General features: G+C 45.2%; 1 protein-coding gene across 5 annotated transcripts in view; it reads right to left on the bottom strand.

Annotated features, from left to right (window-relative positions):
• LOC139576915 (paxillin-like) overlaps positions 1–20,231 on the bottom strand; it is a 38,351-nt gene that overhangs the window by 13,208 nt on the left and 4,912 nt on the right. For 2 of the 5 annotated variants that reach the window (XM_071403507.1, XM_071403508.1), the window contains exons 2-10: positions 5,511–5,719; positions 5,326–5,411; positions 5,062–5,201; positions 4,692–4,884; positions 4,355–4,469; positions 2,898–4,196; positions 1,667–1,939; positions 812–970; positions 495–668 (exon numbers count right to left, since the gene is read on the bottom strand). In XM_071403507.1, the coding sequence (XP_071259608.1) occupies positions 495–668; positions 812–970; positions 1,667–1,939; positions 2,898–4,196; positions 4,355–4,469; positions 4,692–4,884; positions 5,062–5,201; positions 5,326–5,411; positions 5,511–5,719 (2,648 nt within the window). Of the gene's footprint in view, positions 1–494; positions 669–811; positions 971–997; positions 1,530–1,666; positions 1,940–2,897; positions 4,197–4,354; positions 4,470–4,691; positions 4,885–5,061; positions 5,202–5,325; positions 5,412–5,510; positions 5,720–20,231 lie in introns of those variants that run through there. The other 3 variants (XM_071403511.1, XM_071403512.1, XM_071403510.1) reach the window with 2 other exon arrangements.

Below are 20,231 nucleotides of genomic sequence, written 5' to 3'. Positions count from 1 at the left end.
AAACAGGCAGGGAAGCAGGTCTCGAACCCTCGACCTTTTAGCCCGAAGTCCAGTGCGCTATCGACTGTGCCGCAAAAGCATGCTCGTGCAGCAGAGTCGATTTCCGCGCTTATAAACCCAGGGTCGTTACACACACTCCCTCAAAAATTGCAACATCTGTGGCATTGTGTTGTGTGACAACACGGCACATTTTAAAGTGGCCTATTATTGTCACCATCACAAGGGGCACCTGTGTAATGATCATGCTGTTTAATCAGCTTCTTGATATGTCACACCTGTCAAGTGGATGGATTATTTTAGCAAAGGAGAAATGCTCACTAACAGGGATGTAAACCAATTTGTGCACAAAATTTGAGAGAAATAAGATTTTTGTGCTTATGTAAAATGTCTGGGATCTTTGATTTCAGCTCATGAAACATGGGACCAACACTTTACATGTTGCATTCATATTTATGTTCAGTGTAGTTATTTTTGTAGTGTAGGTGTTTACTTACATCCAGTATAGGGCCGTTACAGTAGTGGCAGCGTGGGGAGAACAGGTTGTGGTAGTCCATCTCACAGTAGGGCGCTCCGTCACGCTCAAAGAAGTTTCTGGAACCTATCTCCTCCTGACAGTGGGTACACACAAAGTGCTCTGGGTGCCACGTGCGCCCCATGGCAGTAACCACCTGGGCAAACAGAGACAGTATATTTACATTTACCATGCCAACAAAGCTCTGCAATTCAATTGAAAGTAACTTGAAGTTAAAGCGAGACCATGATCTTAGAAAGGCCACCAGAGCCTGATCTATGGCCCACCCAAGCACCTCACCTGTCCCACGATGGGTTTACAACAGGCCCCACACACTCCCTTGGCCACAGTCTGCACACCCAGTTTATGGAGGTCAGACTGCAGACTGCCGAGCATGTTGTCCAGCTTGTTGACCTGTGTTGGGGGGCCTCCAGGGCCACCTTTCCCCTGGGCCATGATCTGTCAAAAGATGGAGAGTGAGAGGACAGACACCAGAGCACAGTGCATTCTCTCATAAAAATACATCTGAACAAATAACTAAACTGTGGGTGAACTAAAGGAAACTGAAGCCAGTGAGAAATAGAAGGATTTCCACCATATCAGAAATAGAAAGGTAGAGAGAGATCCATGCCTGCATTGGAGGAAAAATTGGGTCGTATTCTGTTTGACAGCCAATGGACACCAGGACCTTGGGGGGAGGTGGTGGTGCAGGCTGCACTGGTGGAGGGGGCACTGGGGCAGCAGGTGGAGGGGGCTCTGGCTTGGGGGCAGGGGGCTGCTGTACTGGGACCGGTGGGGGTTGTACCAGAGGAGGTGGGGGAGGGATGGGTTCCTGGGGTGGAGGAGGTTGAGGAGGGGGACAGGGGGGAGGGGGAGGAGGTAAGGGAGCAGGGGTCTGCTTAACAGGTGGGGGTCTCCTGGGTTCTTCTATAATAGGAGGGTGACGAGGGGCTGGGGGAGACTGGGGTGGGGAAATGACCCTCCTCTGAGGTATAGGTGACTCCGAGGGAATAATGATCTGAGAAGAGACAGACGATGACAGAGAGGGAGAGAGAAAATTAAAGGTAAAGAACAGAAAGTGAAACTTGAGAAGGTAAAAAAAATAAAAGAATATCTGGGATGGTGTGATCCTGTTGTGATCGTATCCAGGCTAACCTTGTCCACCTCATTCGCAGCCCCATCGCCACGGAAACGCTGTGGCTTAGACATGACGATGACGCCCTCAGTGAGCCAATCGTCCGGCTGCTTGCGCCGGCGGTCAGCCAATCGGCCAATCCCCAGCTTCCCCTGCAGCTCCTCTATGAGGCGGTCCTGTGAGCTGCTCTTGTTGACGATGATGGGGCCCATCCGCCCCCTCCGGGGGTGACCCTCACGGTACATGGGGTGCACATTGGGGGTCTCCTTGGTGCGCCTAATCACGGACTTAAGCTAGAAGGAGAATGAGCATCAGGACTCCACTGTGATCCAGTTACAATACCACAGACCAGGTGAGTGGTTCAGTTCAGAGGAAGCACCATTCCAGTTCACTCAAAGCCAAAGGCAGCCATCTCCTCAAGGGTATCTATCAGCGGTGGGTAAAGGCATGTCCAAAGGAATGTGTCAGTGAGCTCAGAGTCACACTCCATGCTGTATTACATGCTCAGACCCCATCTCACCTCCCACCCATCACACAGTCCCATTTGTTCTCTGACCGTTAAGCAGAACATAGTTGGGCAAGATGGGGGCATCATGCTGACGCAACAAGTGAGGTAGTCATAGGATGCAGTCACAACTCAAATTGTTTGGTTCTAACAAGACATGCCAACAAGGGTCAAAGCCAGGCAGTACTGCTGAGCGATTAGTGCTTTTTCAAGTCAGTTCTATCATTAAAAAATGATCACGGTTTTCGGTTTAGATTATTAACGGACAAGTAGGCGGGGGCGCAATAGATTATTGTCATTGTAGCTAATTACCAGCTATTCTGTGCTTAACTATGTAGAATATTGGCCTGTTGGAAACTACAACTCCCTACTACATCGCACATCTATCTCTATAGAAACTGGGCCTCAAGCTCACAAAAAATAAAAATTCAAACGGAATTCAAACTTAACAGACATTGGTCAATAAGTTGTTAAAAACAAACAAAAAAGAACCGACATTTCGGTTAATTGCTCAGCACTACCAGGCAGTCAACAATAAGAGACTGCAGTAGCAGCGAACATCCAGATGTGCACATTGTAAGGACAGTATCTATACACACACAATTTCTCAAACAGATGTTTGGTATCAAACTAAGCCATTTCTGCCATCTCAGAAAGATAGTTTTATATGAATAACATTTAACTCCGTTGTTTCTACACGTGTTTGTGCAGAACAGCACAGTGTGGTGGTGAGAGCTGTCCCATACATGTCCAGATGCAGAGACCCTGTCCATGGTGGCAGGCTGCAGCAGAGGTAGGTCCATGGCAGCATCAGGAGTTCCAGGGCAGGAGGAGCCATCCAGGGACTCATCCATCCAGCTGGCCTCAGTCATCGGGGTCATGCTCCCATCTGTATAAGGTCTCTCTGTATAAGGAGTCATACTACCATCCAGTCCATCTTGGAGACACATGTTCAGCTCCACATCAGCCCAGTCCATGAGCTCCCTGTGCCCATCTATGTGTCCACTCATTACTGACCCATCCCGGGTAATTGTCCCCTCACGGGTACTTGCCCCATCCCGGGTACACCCGGTAGTGTCTGGTTGAACATCCCTTCTGTCTAAGGGCATGATGAGCTCCTCATGTACCTTCTGCACCACTTCCCTCTTCAGCTGAGGTGCCTCCCCCTTCAGCTGCAGTGTGTCAGTAGGGACTCTATCGTTCTCCATCTTAGTGAAACTCATGGCCAGCAGCTTATCCAGGGCTTCATCCAGAGAGGGCTCAGCTGCAGGGACTGGCTCCAGAACTCTCCTGGAGATCTTGGGGCTGGTGAGAGCTGGGGGAGAGGGAGACTTGGGAGACGTGACCAGAGATGGTGAGGGGGCTTTAGAAGCAGTGAGAGGAGGGGTAGGACTCTTGGTGACAGAAGCATGGAGAGGTGAAGGAGTCTTGGAGATAGAGACAGGAACAGGACTAAGACTCTTGGTTGGAGTAGAGAAACATAGATCCATGTCAGTTAGGGGACTGGTGCTCTTGGTAACAGTAGGGGGAGTTGTACCAAGTTCTAGAAATTGACTATGGGGTTTTAAGGGGTTATGGTCCAGGGTGACACTGGCTGAGTTCAGTGATGGTTTAGCAGCATTAGGAGGACTTGGGTATGTGATAAGTGAAGGGTTGGAGTGGTTGAGGGCTACCAGAGACTTCTGACGAGATGACAGGATGGTCGCAGAGACGTCGATGACAACTTTTGGTTCTGGGCCACTCTCTGCAAATGACAGAGGGCTCTGGGAGGTTACAGTAGCTGGGGGAGGGCTTGATAATGAGGGATGTGGAGGGGACACTGCCCCCCCCGAGTCCCCAATGTCCTCCTCTATGTGCAGCTCCCAGGCAGGTAGAGAGAAAAGAGGAGAGTCACAGGCAGGTTGAGAGGGTGAGAGGGAGGAGGGGGCAGCAAGGGAGGAGCAGGTACGTGGAGGAGGATGGACCTCCAGAATGATACTGGGGGAGGTTCCTGCCTGATCAAGCTGAAGGTCAGAGTTCATAGACCCCAAGGAGCCGAGGACAGGCTAGAGGACAGGACAGGCAGGACAGAGGAAAGGGACACCACAAGAAGAGGAAGATATTAAAGAGAAATAATCAGATTAGAAAATAGATATAGAATTAAAAAGGTATCTACTAAAGGATTTTTCATGAGGTGATAAGAGGACAAGCGTAAGACACACACCTTGAAGTCGGAAAGGGAGGCCATGAGCTCATCAAGTTCGCGTGTGGCACAGGAAGCTGACATTCTGGCCTGCTGCTGAGAGGAAGAGTCCAACTCATTGTGAAGAACAGAGGGGCTGCAGAATACACAAACAAAACATGATCACACACAAACCAACATTGACCTCCTCATTTTTCATTTCATCCTAATATGTGATCAGATGGAGCACCCAAACACAGGCTACAGTTGATTATTAACATGATCTCATTGCTAGCTAGCTTGTATCCTATAATTCAAGGTGATGAAACTCCTTTTCCATCTGTGTTTCTTGAATAGGAGTAACTGCCAATCTGTTTACCTGGGAGTGGGTACAGAGCCCTCCAGCTCATCCAGCAGACTCTCCACAGTGGGCCGGCCCTCCTCCACCGCCTGGCTCCCGTTCCGTTTGGTCTTCTCCTGAGACAGAGGGCTCACCATGATGTCAGGGGGACCCCCGTTCTCCTGCACATAGTGGGTTATGCTGCAGGACGGCAGGGGTGGGGCTGTTTCCTCTGTGGGTAGAAAGGACAGTGGGACATGATATCATCACAGTATTATGCAGTAAACACATACTGCAAAGACAAGACCACCCATGGCACAGAGAATGACAGATATAAGTTCCGCTTAGGTAGCATAAACACCAAAACCTAGTGAAAAATGATGTAGGATGTGTTTAGCTGTCTGTGTACCTGTGGTGGGGAAGGAGGGAGAGTTCTGCTGGACAGCGTTGAGCTCCAGGAGCAGCCTGTCCAGCTCTGACAGGTTGCTGCCCAGAGCTGAGCTCATAGCAGCCGCAGACTGGTCAGCAGACTTCTGTTTGTTGGGGAAACTGACAGAGGCAGAGAGACAATGGTTGTCAATTGTGGTTGAGTATAAAACAGTGACAGACGGTATAGTAGCCTCCCAGTGGGGGTCCCTTCCTAGAGATCTGTTCCTATGGCCCTCCTGCCTACCTGTAGACGTGGTCCTCTTCAATGTGGGACAGGGGCGGGCTGCTACTGTCCCTGGACCATAAGCTCTTCGGAGCTGAACCCAAGGACTGCAGAGGAGAACATTCACTAAGTTTAGTAGTGAAAAGCCATTTAACGAATGAGATGTGTGAGTCTGAGTTGTGGTTCTGAGGTACAGTATGACTGACCTGTTGGGAGGAGTGGTGGGAGTCCAGGGAGTCTATCACAGAGCCATTCAGAGCCTCAGCCGAGGGAGGGGGTGGCACCGGGGGAGGGACTGACACATCCTGGTAGGAGTTCCCTCCAGTGGGGAAGGAGTAGGGGGTCTCCTCAGACAGGAACACAGGATGCTTGGAGATGTGGGACGTCGTGGATTCCAGGTCCGCCAACAAAGCGTCTGAGAAGGAAAGAGATACCTCCATTGTTACACAGCATACGCTCAGTCAAACATTACAGACAGAAATACACAAACCAAGGCTGCCTCTATCATTACATCAATACAAAATGTGTTTTTTTTTTAAGATTGAGGGTGGACATTTGTTTACCCTCTTTCTGGAGCAAAACATTCACAGAAGACCAAGATGCAACACGACTTCTATGCTTAGCATCAATGTGAATAGCTTGACAGATTTAGTTATTTTGCCTCCATTAGACTGAAAATAATTCAAAGCACCCAGCATATGGGCCTCTCCAGCTGGAGTCTACTGAGCGGTGGGTGTCTGTAAACTAACAATGCCTATACGTACCTGTTTAGGCCCTGTCATCATCACAGCTCGACACAAAGCCCCAGTGTCATTTCTAAACCCACTACAGTCTGGTTAACATCTCCTCTGAAACCCCCACCTTCCTCGCTCCATCAATCTTTCCATCAGGCCCTAAAAATATATTGCTGCTGTCAGTAAGTACCTGGCTATCCATCTTTGCTTGTCCATTGTTCCTTCCGTCCGATTGTCTTCCTAACAGAAAAACACCTTTCTTAACCTGTTGCTCTTTTCAAAAGGCTTTGTGTGAGTGTGGACATCAGACAGACATCACATACATCTCCAGGGCCATCCTGTGTACAGCATTAGTGTCCCCTGGACCACCAGAACAAAATAGACCCTTACATCACACACTCCATCCATCTTCAGTCAGTCAAGCATAGCCTGTTAAAATGTTCCTGTTCATACTAGATGGGACGGTGTCAAAGGGAATCCTTGTAATCAACTCCATATAACAGAACTAAGTCAATTCAAAAGCCACCCCATAAGACTAGTTTCTCTGAATCATATGAGCCAATTTACATAAATGAGCTTCAAACCAAGAGAACATTAAAATGGCTAAACTAAATTATATGATAAATGGACAGTCCGTAAGATGCCAACATTACGACAACTTTATGAGGTGAACAACAAATAGACAAATCATTTTTTACAGACCACAGTCCAAAAGTCCCTCTTCAGTCACACACACAAAATCCTCTTTGCAAGAAGAAAAACAAAGCAAAACAAAACTGACACGAAATGAAGATGAAATAAAGTTAACAGAATATTCAAGCTTTTCTGGGTAAAATGCCCCCTTACTATCCTCCTGATATGCCACCTGACAGATCCAGTACCCAGAAGTGTGTGCAACAGGGATGCAGCCAGAGAGGGACTGAGATGGACAGAGAGGACAGAGAGGACTAGCTAGTGTCCTGTCTGTTGAGGGTGTGGTTTGGAGGCAGGGGAGACAAAGACACACTGGATATTAACCCCTACAATATTTTGTTTCTTTATTTATTTAACAAGGCAAGTCAGGTTAAGAACAAATTCTTATTTACAATGACGGCCTACCCCGGCCAAACCCGGACGGCGCTGGGCCAACTGTGCTCCGCCCTCCAACTCACCCCAGGGATACCTTTCTCACTCATAAAAATAAAGTCTGTGTCTACTTCTGTAAACAGTCCAATTTTTTGCTCCATTTTCAAAAATAATTCCCAGAAAGATTTGTAAAAATTGCCATCAACTAGACGTCAACGACATCTCTATTGTTCATCCTTAACAACTTTATTTTAATAGAACTACGTTACAATTGCTCTGTGGGAACAGAGCTTTCAGTTGAACCTATTCACCACCACAGAGCTTTCAGTTGAACCTATTCACTACCACAGAGCTTTCAGTTGAACCTATTCACTACCACAGAGCTTTCAGTTGAACCTATTCACTACCACAGAGCTTTCAGTTGAACCTATTCACTACCACAGAGCTTTCAGTTGAACCTATTCACTACCACAGAGCTTTCAGTTGAAGCTATTCACTACCACAGTACTTCCCCCACTGTTCATTCAAACCAGAGACCCCAACCAGTAGCTAGGTGTTTACGTCATGTAGTTAAACCACATGGGTGCTACATCTATTTAAAGCTGTAAGTTCAGCAAGTAAGTCTGCTCAAAATAAGCTGCACCTGGTGCTAATACGCTGAACAAGAACTTACTAAAGTTGACGTCATCACCCTTACAATAAAGCCCAACGAAAAAATAAATAATAATAAAATATTTTTTTATTTAAATCACTGGTTATCTCCCTATCCGGGTCATTCACTTCGGAATTGATATCTTACACATTATGGTGTGGTTTCCCAATAAAAGTTAATACTAAAATAATAAAAATTGCACATGGCTAACCAGGTATGATAGAGTACACAGAAGAACTTCATGACCTTACTCCTGGCAGCGAGGAAGAGTAGAGACACCGCCAAGTTCCTCAGTATCTGTTGCCAGACTGGGATCTCTATTCTCTGCCTAGTACCACTAGACTACCCCCCGTTGCTACTACATCTGTGACACTGGCCAACCCCTGTGGTACTGATCAGTCAGAGATCTCAGTCCACATCTGATTAAGTGTTTCAAGCAACGTATAGACTAATGTCAAGGTAATAGCTAGCTCGATGACATACAGCGAAAGCTGGTACCCACTACCCACCTTCATTGTAAAGGTATTGTTTGTTAACAAACTAAAGAACAATGAGTAGAGGATATTTAAAATCATAGCTAGAGGTCAGCCGCAATACACTTGCCTGTAGTGCTTTAGGTCAAGGCTACACTGACATTCGTCTTTACTGGAGTGTGAAAGTGGAAATGCCACTGGAATAAATTTGTGTTGATTGTCTCTCCTATGGGAGGCAGCAATGAGTCTGACACAGATGAACTGTAAAATGGTATGTGGCCTGAGTTGGTCTGGGGGGAGTTAGTGGCATTAAGAATGCAACAAAGTACTGTAAGGGGTAGGGGAAAAGGTTATGAGATGGGTCAAATCCAATAATTTCAGAGGAAATCCTGACTACTTTTGGGAAAAAAAGTATTATACAACTGTTCATTTTAAATGGGAAACATTTATTCTGCCATTTGGGGATTCTAAGCAGGGCTAAATGCCAGAGACATCAGTTCATCTGACTTTATTTATTGCAGCTTCTATGACCTAAATAGATTTGCAATACATTCCTGTCCTGCCTTTTCATTGAAAGCATCTTAACATAAAGTCAGTGTTCAAACATAGGCCAACAGCCTTGTGTTGTGTGCATACTGTATGTGCATTCTTTGGGTGGTGGGTACGTGTAGATTCTTGCCTCTGTCCATAGTCCCCCTCCTCCTAACCGTACCAAAGCCCTGCAGTCTTTATCTGATAGGTGGGAAGGTACATGGAGAATTCCACACATTCCACTGTCCGGCTCCGAGAGAGAAAGCAGCCAGGGAAACAGAGAGGAGGGTGGCAGAAGAGAGGCATGAGGTGGAGGCCAAGAATGGAAGAGAGGGATGATTTGGTTTGCCCAGGGACTATAAATATCAGTAATATGAAATCTACATGAAATTAACAAATATTAAGATAAAAACACAGAATACAATGTTTTGAAATACAGGCTATAATTGGCAAGACAGAAACCATCAGTCAATCAATCAGTTGCAATACGACTAGGTTCCAGATGAGAGAGGAATGCAGAGAAGGAAAAAATGAAGAAAAATCTGGCTGTTTAGTTTTAAAACAATCAAAGTACTACTCTATAATTTAGATAACAGGGCCAGATCAAAAAGTACCACATACTTTAAATTCCAGGAGAAGAGAAATGTCCATTTCTATTACCAATGGCAGGCCCAGAGTGCCATGCTTCCCAGGTTAACAGACAGGCAGGCCAGACAGGCAAGCTAATCTTTCCCACATCTTTAACACATTGGATACAGTGATGGGCCACCAGGGTCCACAACTCACCTGTTTATAGCTGTGGGCAGAACTGGCCACAGCCCCACGTAGAAAGTAACACTATCCGGCCTTCCCAACATGATATTTATATCAATCAGGAGAGACAGGGGCCAGAGAGGGGTGGAGAGAGAAATACCACAGAGGAGAATAGCAGATAGGAAAGGGGGAGAGGGATTATACAGCACAGAGAGAGAAGGGTGAACAGTGAGTGTAAAGACATACTGAAGGGAGTACAGACACAGTGAGAGAGGGAGTGGTGTGGTGTCTCAGAGAAAGACAGAAAGATCTTGAAGCAAGATGGGGTCAATGGCTTCAAAATAATCCCCACCAAAAATACCCGCCCAAGCAGCCCCATATCCGAAAGATGACACTCCCCTGAAGAGAGTGCTGGACCAAAATAAAAGCACTTCCCCACAGGCCAGTAAATCAGATGACAGGGGAAAGTCTAAAAGACCATTTTGACACACAGTCACGCTTAGACATTGAGAACAAACTCGCACCAATAGATGACCAACACACACAACTACCACGAGTTTGTGTGTGAAAAGCTCAAGGATAGACGGTCTTGTTTCTCTTCTCCAAGTTCAGCTTGTGCAACAACACTGAATCAAACCAACCAACCTCCAAAAACAGCCAGCCATCTTCCATGCTCTGTGGCCCTGTGGAATCCTCCACACTGAGGATTTGAACAACATGCCCTGGGGAGTCCCAGCCTGAGTAATGTGGGAAGAATCTAGCAGGAACTCAGATTCCTGCTCCATTACATTAACCCATCAGGAAAATAATTAGCACTGTTCTCAGAGCCAAGAAACAAGGCCAGAGAGAGAGGGGAAAGTGACAGAGAGAGAGTGAGAGAGAGAAACAGTTGAGGAAATAAAGACAAAAGAGGTGGGAGTGTGGGGGGTAGGAAAGAGGGCGTGACTAACTTTTATTGGTCAAAAATGTCCATAACAGCAGTGGCAGAGCATTCATTTCCTGGCCCTGAACACAGATTCTGCTCATTGTTTTCTCTTATGTTTCCTCAGGATGTGAGGCAGGGTTCATTGCCTAAGCAATGAGGTCGGTCATGCAGATCCCCTCCCCCAGGCTCAGAACAGGATGGGTGTGGAAGGAGCACAGAAAGAGCACAAGGACTGGACTGATTTACAGACAGGACCCTCGCATTAGTTCAGAAGGCAGGCCCACACAAACATACAGTAGTGGTAGGCATACAGGGAGAAACCCTACAGGTCCCTGGGGGTGATGAATAGTCTGGTAACACTTGCCCACTGCTGACATACTGAAATACAGAAACGCACCAACTGCCAAAGTTGTAAGGACAGCTATGTTGTCTAAGTTACAGAGTGTGGTTGGCAAATATCGTAAACATTTAGGACCACTAGTGTTGGGCGGTATCCAGATTTTCATTCCATTTCTGTACCATACCGGAGTATATGGTATTACCAAATGTGCACACAAGGGGCGCTATAGAAAATATGTTTTTTGGGGGATGCACAAAACAATTTAGGCACCAGGGATGTTGATCCAGGAGGGAATTGAATGTCTCTGTTGTAACCAAGAAGCTTGATATCTAGCCACTTAGCTAGTAAACCAAATACATAGCTGGAGCCCTGAGCTAGATATAATTTGACACATCTTAGATTTCTTATAGTTATACTTAACATAGTTATAAGCAGTGGCATAGCACCCCCCTCCAAAAAAAGAGATATATATTTTATAAACAGTATTTAAAATGATACCATCTGTATTTCGAAATAGACATTTTAAACCGTATACCGGGGTATCGCCTAAGGACCACACCATTTAATGTGCACCCAGTCCACTCTTGAACAAGGGAATATGGCAATTTTTCTACAAGGTAATCAACGAATAGAGTCCACATCTCCTCAAAAGAGGATAGTCCATGTAGCCATTTGGTTATCTGCCATGACCCTTTTTGGACTAACTTTGACTCATCACATATGCTGATGGTACTTTTTACCCTCTGTCACTTTAATCCTAGTTATATGTACATATTTACCTCAATCACCTCATACCCCTGCACATGGACTCAATACTGGTAACCCTTGTATATAGCCAGGTTATTGTTACTCATTGTGTATCTATTATTAAGCATTTTACTTTTCTATTATTTATCTTTCTTTCGTTCTGCATTGTAAGTAAGCATTTCACTGTTAGTCCACACCGGTTGTTCACGAAGCATGTCAAAAATAAAATGTGATTACTGTTCAACAGACTGCAACGTTGCCTCTCCTGTAATGTTGTCCTCTCAACCAGCTGCCCACCTACACACCACCCACCACTCTTATCTTGATGACTGGTCATGACATAAACAAAGGCTGCTTCAGCCCACAGGGACAGCCCATCTGTGTTTCCCAAGCATGGAGAGTCAATCATACAGGCTCCTGAGGAATTCACACAGAGAGGAGAGTGGGGACACGCCACACAAACACGCCAGTAAGACAGGCCATCTGACACTGACTGTCACATGTGGGTAAAGACTCACATCTGGGAGAAAGCTTGGCTGCACTGCAGCCACATCAGTAATGGTTCTGGGCTTTGGGCTGGACCTGGCCACCACCTGATCGGAGCTGCGTGAGACATGTCTGAGTCTCTGGAACGTTCACATGCCTTGTCTAACCTAGGGTTGCTCACACGGTACAACAGAATCCCCCTTGCTTTTTGGGAGGGTAGGAAATGGGGACATCTCTGGTACACTGGGCCAAGTAGAAAGAGGAGAGGATGGGATGATTGGGTTACGCAGCTCTACGTCCTCAGAGGCATCCCTGCAGAGACCAGGGAATAGGGTTTTACTAGGACACAGTAGGACTGACTGAGGGTACCGGTTTGTGAAGAGCCCTATCTTTACAGGGCCAGTGTGGAACAGTGGTGGGAGTTGGTGAGCCGTAACTCAGTAAGTATTTGGCCTTGATGTTAAGACATTCCACAGCAGCCTCTCCCCCTCCCTCAGGCCTGGCTTCCCCCGACTTAAGTGAGACAGCAGGCTCCCTCTCAGTTAACAATCAGTCCTTTCACTGGCCCAGAGCAGCTTTACCATTTAATGAGCCATGGAGGTATTCTCAGATCAGGCCAAGCTCAAAATAGGTCTCCTCATCCCTCCACTTAAACATTTCAAAAACACATCTGACTGACACATGCTATTTTAAGTCATTCATGCAGAACTCAAAATAGGCAAATTCAAATGGGTGCTGGACTCTTAATTAAAAATATTACTTTGTTGTCCATTTCCTTTAAGAGAATGAAAATGTGTATCACCTGATCAGCTCAATCAACCGAGACACACACTCACCCACACCCTGATGTCTCGGTTGTGTCAGTGAGATGTGTTTTTGAATTGTTTAAGTTGTAAGAACAGGACAGAGCCATCCGTTGGTTGCTGGACTTTCTAGCCTCTTAGCTATATGCCTCCACTCTGTGCATGAAGATGAAAGCAATTGCATTTGTTCAATAACACCCTGTCTAATCTAGGCAGCTTTAGTGAACTGGCCACCAGATGAAATCTGTAAAAACAAAATGACTTCTAAGTGTAGTTGCACCAGAGGTCAAGGGGCGCTGAATTGTGAGAGATTATTGGTCAGCTATCTTGTCACAGAAAATAGACTGAAGGATAAAATGTTGGCATGGGGAGGGGGGGGGGGGGCATACTCTACAACAGAGCCCATCAGCCAGCATGATCAGCCAGATGCTTGGTCCCTAAAATGCACTGACACATGATCTGTGTGTACAAGTATGAACGGTGCAGGTTGGCGTACAGTAAGCTCTGCTATTTGAGGTATGCCGGTTCCAAGTGTTTGGGTAAATATCTCTAGTGCATATCTGTATCTGAAAAAGTTCTCTAGTCTTTTGAAGACCCATATTGCTGCAGATCTGTAGGATACTCTAATGTCTGAGTATGTACTCTAAACATGACTACCCAGCTAACAAACATTCCCACAACTTTAGAGAACGTTCCCGTAAGTCTCAATAGGTCATTAACTAACTTTATCATAGGAATGTTCCCGTGATGTCCTAGGAATGTTTCCAAGAGACTATTACCTTAATGTTAAATAGAACGTCGTTACCTTGTTCTCAGAACTTAAGATATTAACTGTTCTAGACATGAATATTCTTTCAAAGCTCCCATGAAACATGTCTCCAGTTCTGATGGTTAGGAGAATATTACACCAACGTCCCACCCAACATACACAGAACACAGTTGCCATGTTATCAGAACATAAACTATTAAGATTCTAGACAAGTTTAATGGAAACGTGGCAAGAACATTTGTGCCAAATGTGTCATTACTCATCTTGTTACTGTTGCCAAGCCAATCAAGGCCATGATTGGTGAACCACTGATCCACTCACAGAGCTTTGTCTGTTGGCAAGATTAGGGATACACACACACACACAGTGCTTTTAACATAGTGTTCTCAGCTTCCATGTTTGACGCACTTGATTTAATTGTGCATGTTCATTTATACAGTAAGTATTATTAAGCATATTCTCACCCGGGAGTTGAACTCACAACCTCTTGGTTTACGATACGGTAATCTTCCTACTACACCACCATGTCAGGTATCAGCTGATATGACTCTTCTCTCATCATTGATTTGATTTAATTTCAGCAATTTAAGAGCTTTCGGTTTAGGGGTCTAATGTTGTTGGGGCATTTGACCCCGTTTTAATCTTACTCCTGAATCAGTATGATAAACTATTTTGTAATTTTTCCACATTACCTGTCAAGAAGATGGAAGGTTGCTCAGCTAAATAGAATTAATAAATACTGATCATTTATGAGGTAGTGGAAAGGTAGTCAATTTGTGCTCAAGGTATAATCCTACAGATTCCCATCTTTCAATGAGAAACTGATTTTAATTAGATACTTTTGGTCATGTAGTGTACGTAGACACCTGCTTGTCAAACATCTCATTACAAAATCATGGCCATTAATATGGAGTGGTCCCCCTTTGCTGCTTTAACAGCCTCCATTCTTCTGGGAAGGCTTTCCACTAGACGTTGGAACATTGTTCTGGGCACTTGCGTCCATTCAGCCACAAGAGAATTAGTGAGGTCGGGCACTGATGTTGGGCGATTAGGCCTGGCTCGCAGTCGGTCGTTCCAATTCATCCCAAAGGAGTTTGATGGGGTTGAGGTCAGGGCTCTGTGCAGGCCAGTCAAGTTCTTCTACACCAATCTAGTCAAATCATTTCTGTCTGGACCTCACTTTGTGCACCGGGGCATTGTCATGCTGAAACAGGAAAGGGCCTTCCCTGAACTGTTGCCACAATGTTGGAAGCACAGAATCGTCTAGAATGTCAATGTGTTAAGGATTTCCCTTCACTGGAACTAAGGGGCCTAGCCCAAACCATGAAAACACCCCCAGACCATTATTCCTCTCCCACCAAGTTTGTGTGGCCTACCACTTCGCAGCTGAGCCATTGTTGCTCCTAGACATTTCCACTTCACAATAACAGCAATTACAGTTGACCAGGGCAACTCTAGCAGGGCAGAAATTGGACAAACTGACTTGTTGGAAAGGTGGCAACCTATGACCGTGCCACAATGAAGAGCTCAGTGACTTCTTCAACAAGGCCATTCTACTGCCAATGTTGGTCTATGGAGATTGCATGGCAGTGTGCTCTATTGTATACACCTGTCAGCAACGGGTGTGGCTGAAATAGCTGAATCTTAAGGGGTGTCCACAAAAACGTTTGTATATAAAGTGTAAGATAGGGGTGTTGTCAAATAATGACATGAACATATTTGATAAGAATGTGAAGGTAGTGTGACTCCCCTAGCGGGTCTCAAACCCAGGCCACCAGCACTTATGACGAACGCCATAACCACTGGGATATCCTTAGGGCATGTGCTTGCTTAATGGGCCAGTATAGTTCGGACCTGTCCAGAAGCAAAACCTAACCCTTTCTCTGTAGACACTTGTAAAACAACTAGATAGGTGTAAACAGGAGTAACATTAAAAACAGGGTTATATAGCCCAACAAACACGAAGCAACTACACAAAAAGCCCTAAAATTGCTGAAATAAGGAAATCAAATCAATGAGAGAATAGTCAGATTAACTGATAACTGCAGTGGCGAACCGAGATTATCTGACCTAGGCTTTAGTTGTGAAAAAAAAGACAATACATCAGATCTTTTTTTTTTAAAGAACAGAAACACCACTTAATGCACCCGACATTATATTGTGTAGTCGGACCATTGCAGACTCTAGTGCAGGAGACGCAATACTTTTTGATGAAAATCAAAAACAGGCCTGAGCCGTGATTCGGGCTGCAGCACACAAAGCCAGCACACGGACACAACATAATTATTTTCTGTCCTCAGATACAGAGAGCTGTGATACCCGGTGTGCAGATGAGGTCCCAATAGATTAAGCGTAAATCCTCGTATACCATGGATTGTATGTGTAACAAGGTTAGCAAAATGTTAACTAAAATAAAGTTTAAAAGTCACACACAATGTATGAAACTATTACAACTGGAACAGGCCAACCCTGCTGCGTGTGCAGGATTCTGTTCCAGTCCAGCACTAACACACCTGATTCACTGTATCGAACATAATTGGTTAATAATCACGTGCGCTATTGCTAGCTGGAACAGAAGTCTGCTCACCAAGTAGATCAAATCAAAGTTTGTCACGTGTGCCGAATACAACGGGTGTAGACCTTACAGTGAAATGCTTACTTACAGGCTCTAACCAATAGCGCAAAAAAAAAGGTATTAGGTGAACAATAGAAATAAAAACAGTAAAAAGACAGTAGCGAGGCTATAAAAGTAGCGAGGCTATAACAGTAGCGAGGCTATAACAGTAGCGAGGCTATGACAGTAGCGAGGCTATAAAAGTAGCGAGGCTATAAAAGTAGGGAGGCTACATACAGACACCGGTTAGTCAGGCTGATTGAGGTAGTATGGACATGTAGATATGGTTAAAGAGACTATGCATATATGATGAACAGAGAGTAGCAGTAGCGTATAAAGGGGTTGGCGGTGGGTGGGTGGCGGGACACAATGCAGATAGCTCGGTTAGCCAATGTGCGGGAGCACTGGTTGGTCGGCCATTTGAGGTAGTTTGTACATACAGTTGAAGTCGGAAGTTTACATACACTTAGGTTGGAGTCATTTAAAACTCGTTTTTCAACCACTCCACAAATTTCTTGTTAACAAACTATAGTTTTGGCAAGTTGGTTAGGACATCTACTTTGTGCATGACAAGTAATTTTTCCAACAATTGTTTACAGACAGATTATTTCACTGTATCACAATTCCAGTGGGTCAGAAGTTTACATAAACTAAGTTGACCGTGCCTTCAAACAGCTTGGAAAATTCCAGAAAATTATGTCATGGCTTTAGAAGCTTCTGATAGGCTAATTGACATAATTTGAGTCAATTGGAGGTGTACCTGTGGATGTATTTCAAGGCCTACCTTCAAACTCAGTGCCTCTTTGCTTGACATCATGGGATAATCAACAAAAAAAAAGCCAGGCTACGGTTTGTAACTGCCCATGGGGACAAAAAAATGTACTTTTTGGAGAAATGTCTGATGAAACAAAAATAGAACTGTTTGGCCAAAATGACCATTGTTATGTTTGGAGGAAAAAGGGGGATACTTGCAAGCCGAAGAACACCATCCCTACCGTGAAGCACGGGGGTGGCAGCATCATGTTGTGTGGGTGCTTTGCTGCAGGAGGGGCTGGTGCACTTCACAAAATAGATGGCATCATGAGGCAGGAAAAGTATGTGGATATATTGAAGCAACATCTCAAGACATCAGTCAGGAAGTTAAAGTTTAGTCGCAAATGGGTCTTCCAAATGGACAATGACCCCAAGCATACTTCCAAAGTTGTGGCAAAATGGCTTAAGGGCAACAAAGTCAAGGTATTGGAGTGGCTATCACAAAGCCCTGACCTCAATCCTATAGAAGATTTGTGGGCAGAACTGAAAAAGCCTGTGCGAGCAAGGAGGCCTACAAACCTGACTCAGTTACACCAGCTCTGTCAGGAGGAATGGGCCAAAATTCACCCAACTTATTGTGGGAAGTTTTTGGAAGGCTACCCGAAACATTTGACCCAAGTTAAACAATTTAAAGGCAATGCTACCAAATACTAATTGAGTGTATGTAAACTTCTGACCCACTGGGAATTCTTCTCTATTATTCTGACATTTCACATTCTTAAAATAAAGTGGTGATCCTAACTGACCTAAGACAAGGAATTGTTACTAGGATTAAATGTCAGGAATTGTGAAAAACCGAGTTTAAATGTATTTGGATAAGGTGTATGTAAACTTCCGACTTCAACTGTATGTACATGAATGTATAGTTAAAGTGACTATGCATAAACAGAGAGTAGCAGCGGGGGGGGGGGGGGGGGGGGCACACAATGCAAATAGTCTGGGTAGCCATTTGATCACCTGTTCAGGAGTCTTATGGCTTGGGGATGAAAACTGTTGAGAAGCCTTTTTGTCCTAGACTTGGCACTCCGGTACCGCTTGCCATGCGGTAGTAGAGAGAACAGTCTATGACTGGGGTGGCTGGGGTTTTTGACAATTTTTAGGGCCTTCCTCAGACACCGCCTGGTGTAGAGGTCCTGGATGGCAGGCAGCTTAGCCCCAGTGATGTACTGGGCCGTACGCACTGCCCTCTGTAGTGCATTGCGGTCGGAAGCCGAGCAATTGCCGTACCAGGCAGTGATGCAACCAGTCAGGATGCTCTCGATGTTGCAGCTGTATAACCTTTTGAGGATCTCAGGGGCCATGGCAAATCTTTTTAGTTTCCTGAGGGGGAATAGGCTTTGTAGTGCCCTCTTCACGACTGTCTTGGTGTGTTTGGACCATTCTAGTTTGTTGTTGATGTGGACGCCAAGGAATTTGAAGCTCTCAACCTGTTCCACTACAGCCCCGTCAATGAGAATGGGTGCGTGCTCGGTCCTCCTTTTCCTGTAGTCCACAATCATCTCCTTAGTTTTGGTTACGTTGAGGGATAGGTTGTTATTCTGGCACCACCCAGCCAGGTCTCTGACCTCCTCCCTATAGGCTGTCTCATCGTTGTCGGTGATCAGGCCTACCACTTGTGTCGTCTGCAAACTTAATGATGGTGTTGGAATCGTGCCTGGCCATGCAGTTGTGGGTGAACCGGGAGTACAGGAGGGGACTGAGCATGCACCCCTGGGGAGCTCCAGTGTTGAGGATCAGCGTGGCAGATATGTTGCTACCGACCCTCCCCACCTGGGGGCAGCCCATCAGGAAGTCCAGGATCCAGTTGCATAGGGAGGTGTTTAGTCCCAGGATCCTTAGCTTAGTGATGAGCTTTGAGGGTACTATGGTGTTGAACGCTGAGCTGTAGTCAATGAATAGCATTCTCACATAAGTGTTCCTTTTGTCCAGGTGGGAAAGGGCAGTGTGGAGTGCAATAGAGATTGCATCATCTGTGGATCTGTTTGGGCGATACGCAAATTGGAGTGGGTCTAGGGTTTCTGGGATAATGGTGTTGATGTGAGCCATTACCAGCCTTTCAAAGCACTTCATGGCTACGGACATGAGTGCTACGGGTCTGTAGTCATTTAGGCAGGTTGCCTTTGTGTTCTTGGGCACAGGGACAATGGTGGTCTGCTTGAAACATGTTGGTATTACAGACTCAATCAGGGACATGTTAAAAATGTCAGTGAAGACACCTGCCAGTTGGTCAGTACATGCCCGGAGCACACGTCCTGGTAATCCTTCTGGCCCCGCAGCCTTGTGTATGTTGACTTGTTTAAAGGTCTTACTCACGTCGGCATGGAGTGCGTGATCACACAGTTGTCCGGAACAGCTGATCCGGGGGAGCAAGGTTGGCCACCTCCAGTATTTACTTTTTTTTGTTCACCTGAAAATTATGCCTTAGTAATAATAATAGCCTACTTGTTAATAAAATGTCTAACCTTTACATATGAGTTAGCTTACTTGTACACTTTGAAATATAAAAGTGTTGATTCTTTGAAGTTAAGTGTTGAAACTTGTGTTAAATTGTTAACTATTATTCAAGGCGAACTAGTGTCTACACCCCTACCTACATGTACAAATGACCTCGACCAACCAGTACACCCACACATTGACTCGGTACCGGTACCCCCTGTATATAGCCTCGTTATTGTAATGTGTTACTTTTTATAATTTTTTACTGTTGTGTATTTGGTAACTATTTCTTGAACTAAATTGTTGGTTAAGGGCTTGTAAGTAAGCATTTCACGGTCTACACCTGTCGTATTCGGGGCATGTGACAAATAAAGTTAGATTGGATGATACAAATCACAGATCCCAAATCCTGCAATAAAGAGGGGAAGGGAATCTGTCTCTAATTTGTCTATTTCTGTGTTGTATTCTCAAATGAACAGTACCTTTTTGTTCAGTCATAAGCGCTCCAATTAGTTTAATAATAATATTTAAAAAATTTTTAAAAAAAATCAGGATATCAGCCATGTGAACCCATTTTGCAGCTGATAATGGCATGCAACTCCAACGCAGCCATAGGCCTACAGCAGTGGTTCCCAACTCCAGTCCTTGAGTATCCCCAACAGCACATATTTCTACTGTAGCCCCGAACAAACATACCTGACTCAACTCAGAGGGCCCGATGATTAGTTCAAATAGGTGTGTTAGTCCGGGGCTACAATAAACTGTACTGTTTGCGGTACTTGAGGA

Source organism: Salvelinus alpinus, chromosome 5, assembly GCF_045679555.1.
Source record: "Salvelinus alpinus chromosome 5, SLU_Salpinus.1, whole genome shotgun sequence".
NCBI lineage: Eukaryota > Metazoa > Chordata > Actinopteri > Salmoniformes > Salmonidae > Salvelinus > Salvelinus alpinus.
This window is presented reverse-complemented; position numbering and strand designations above follow the sequence as displayed.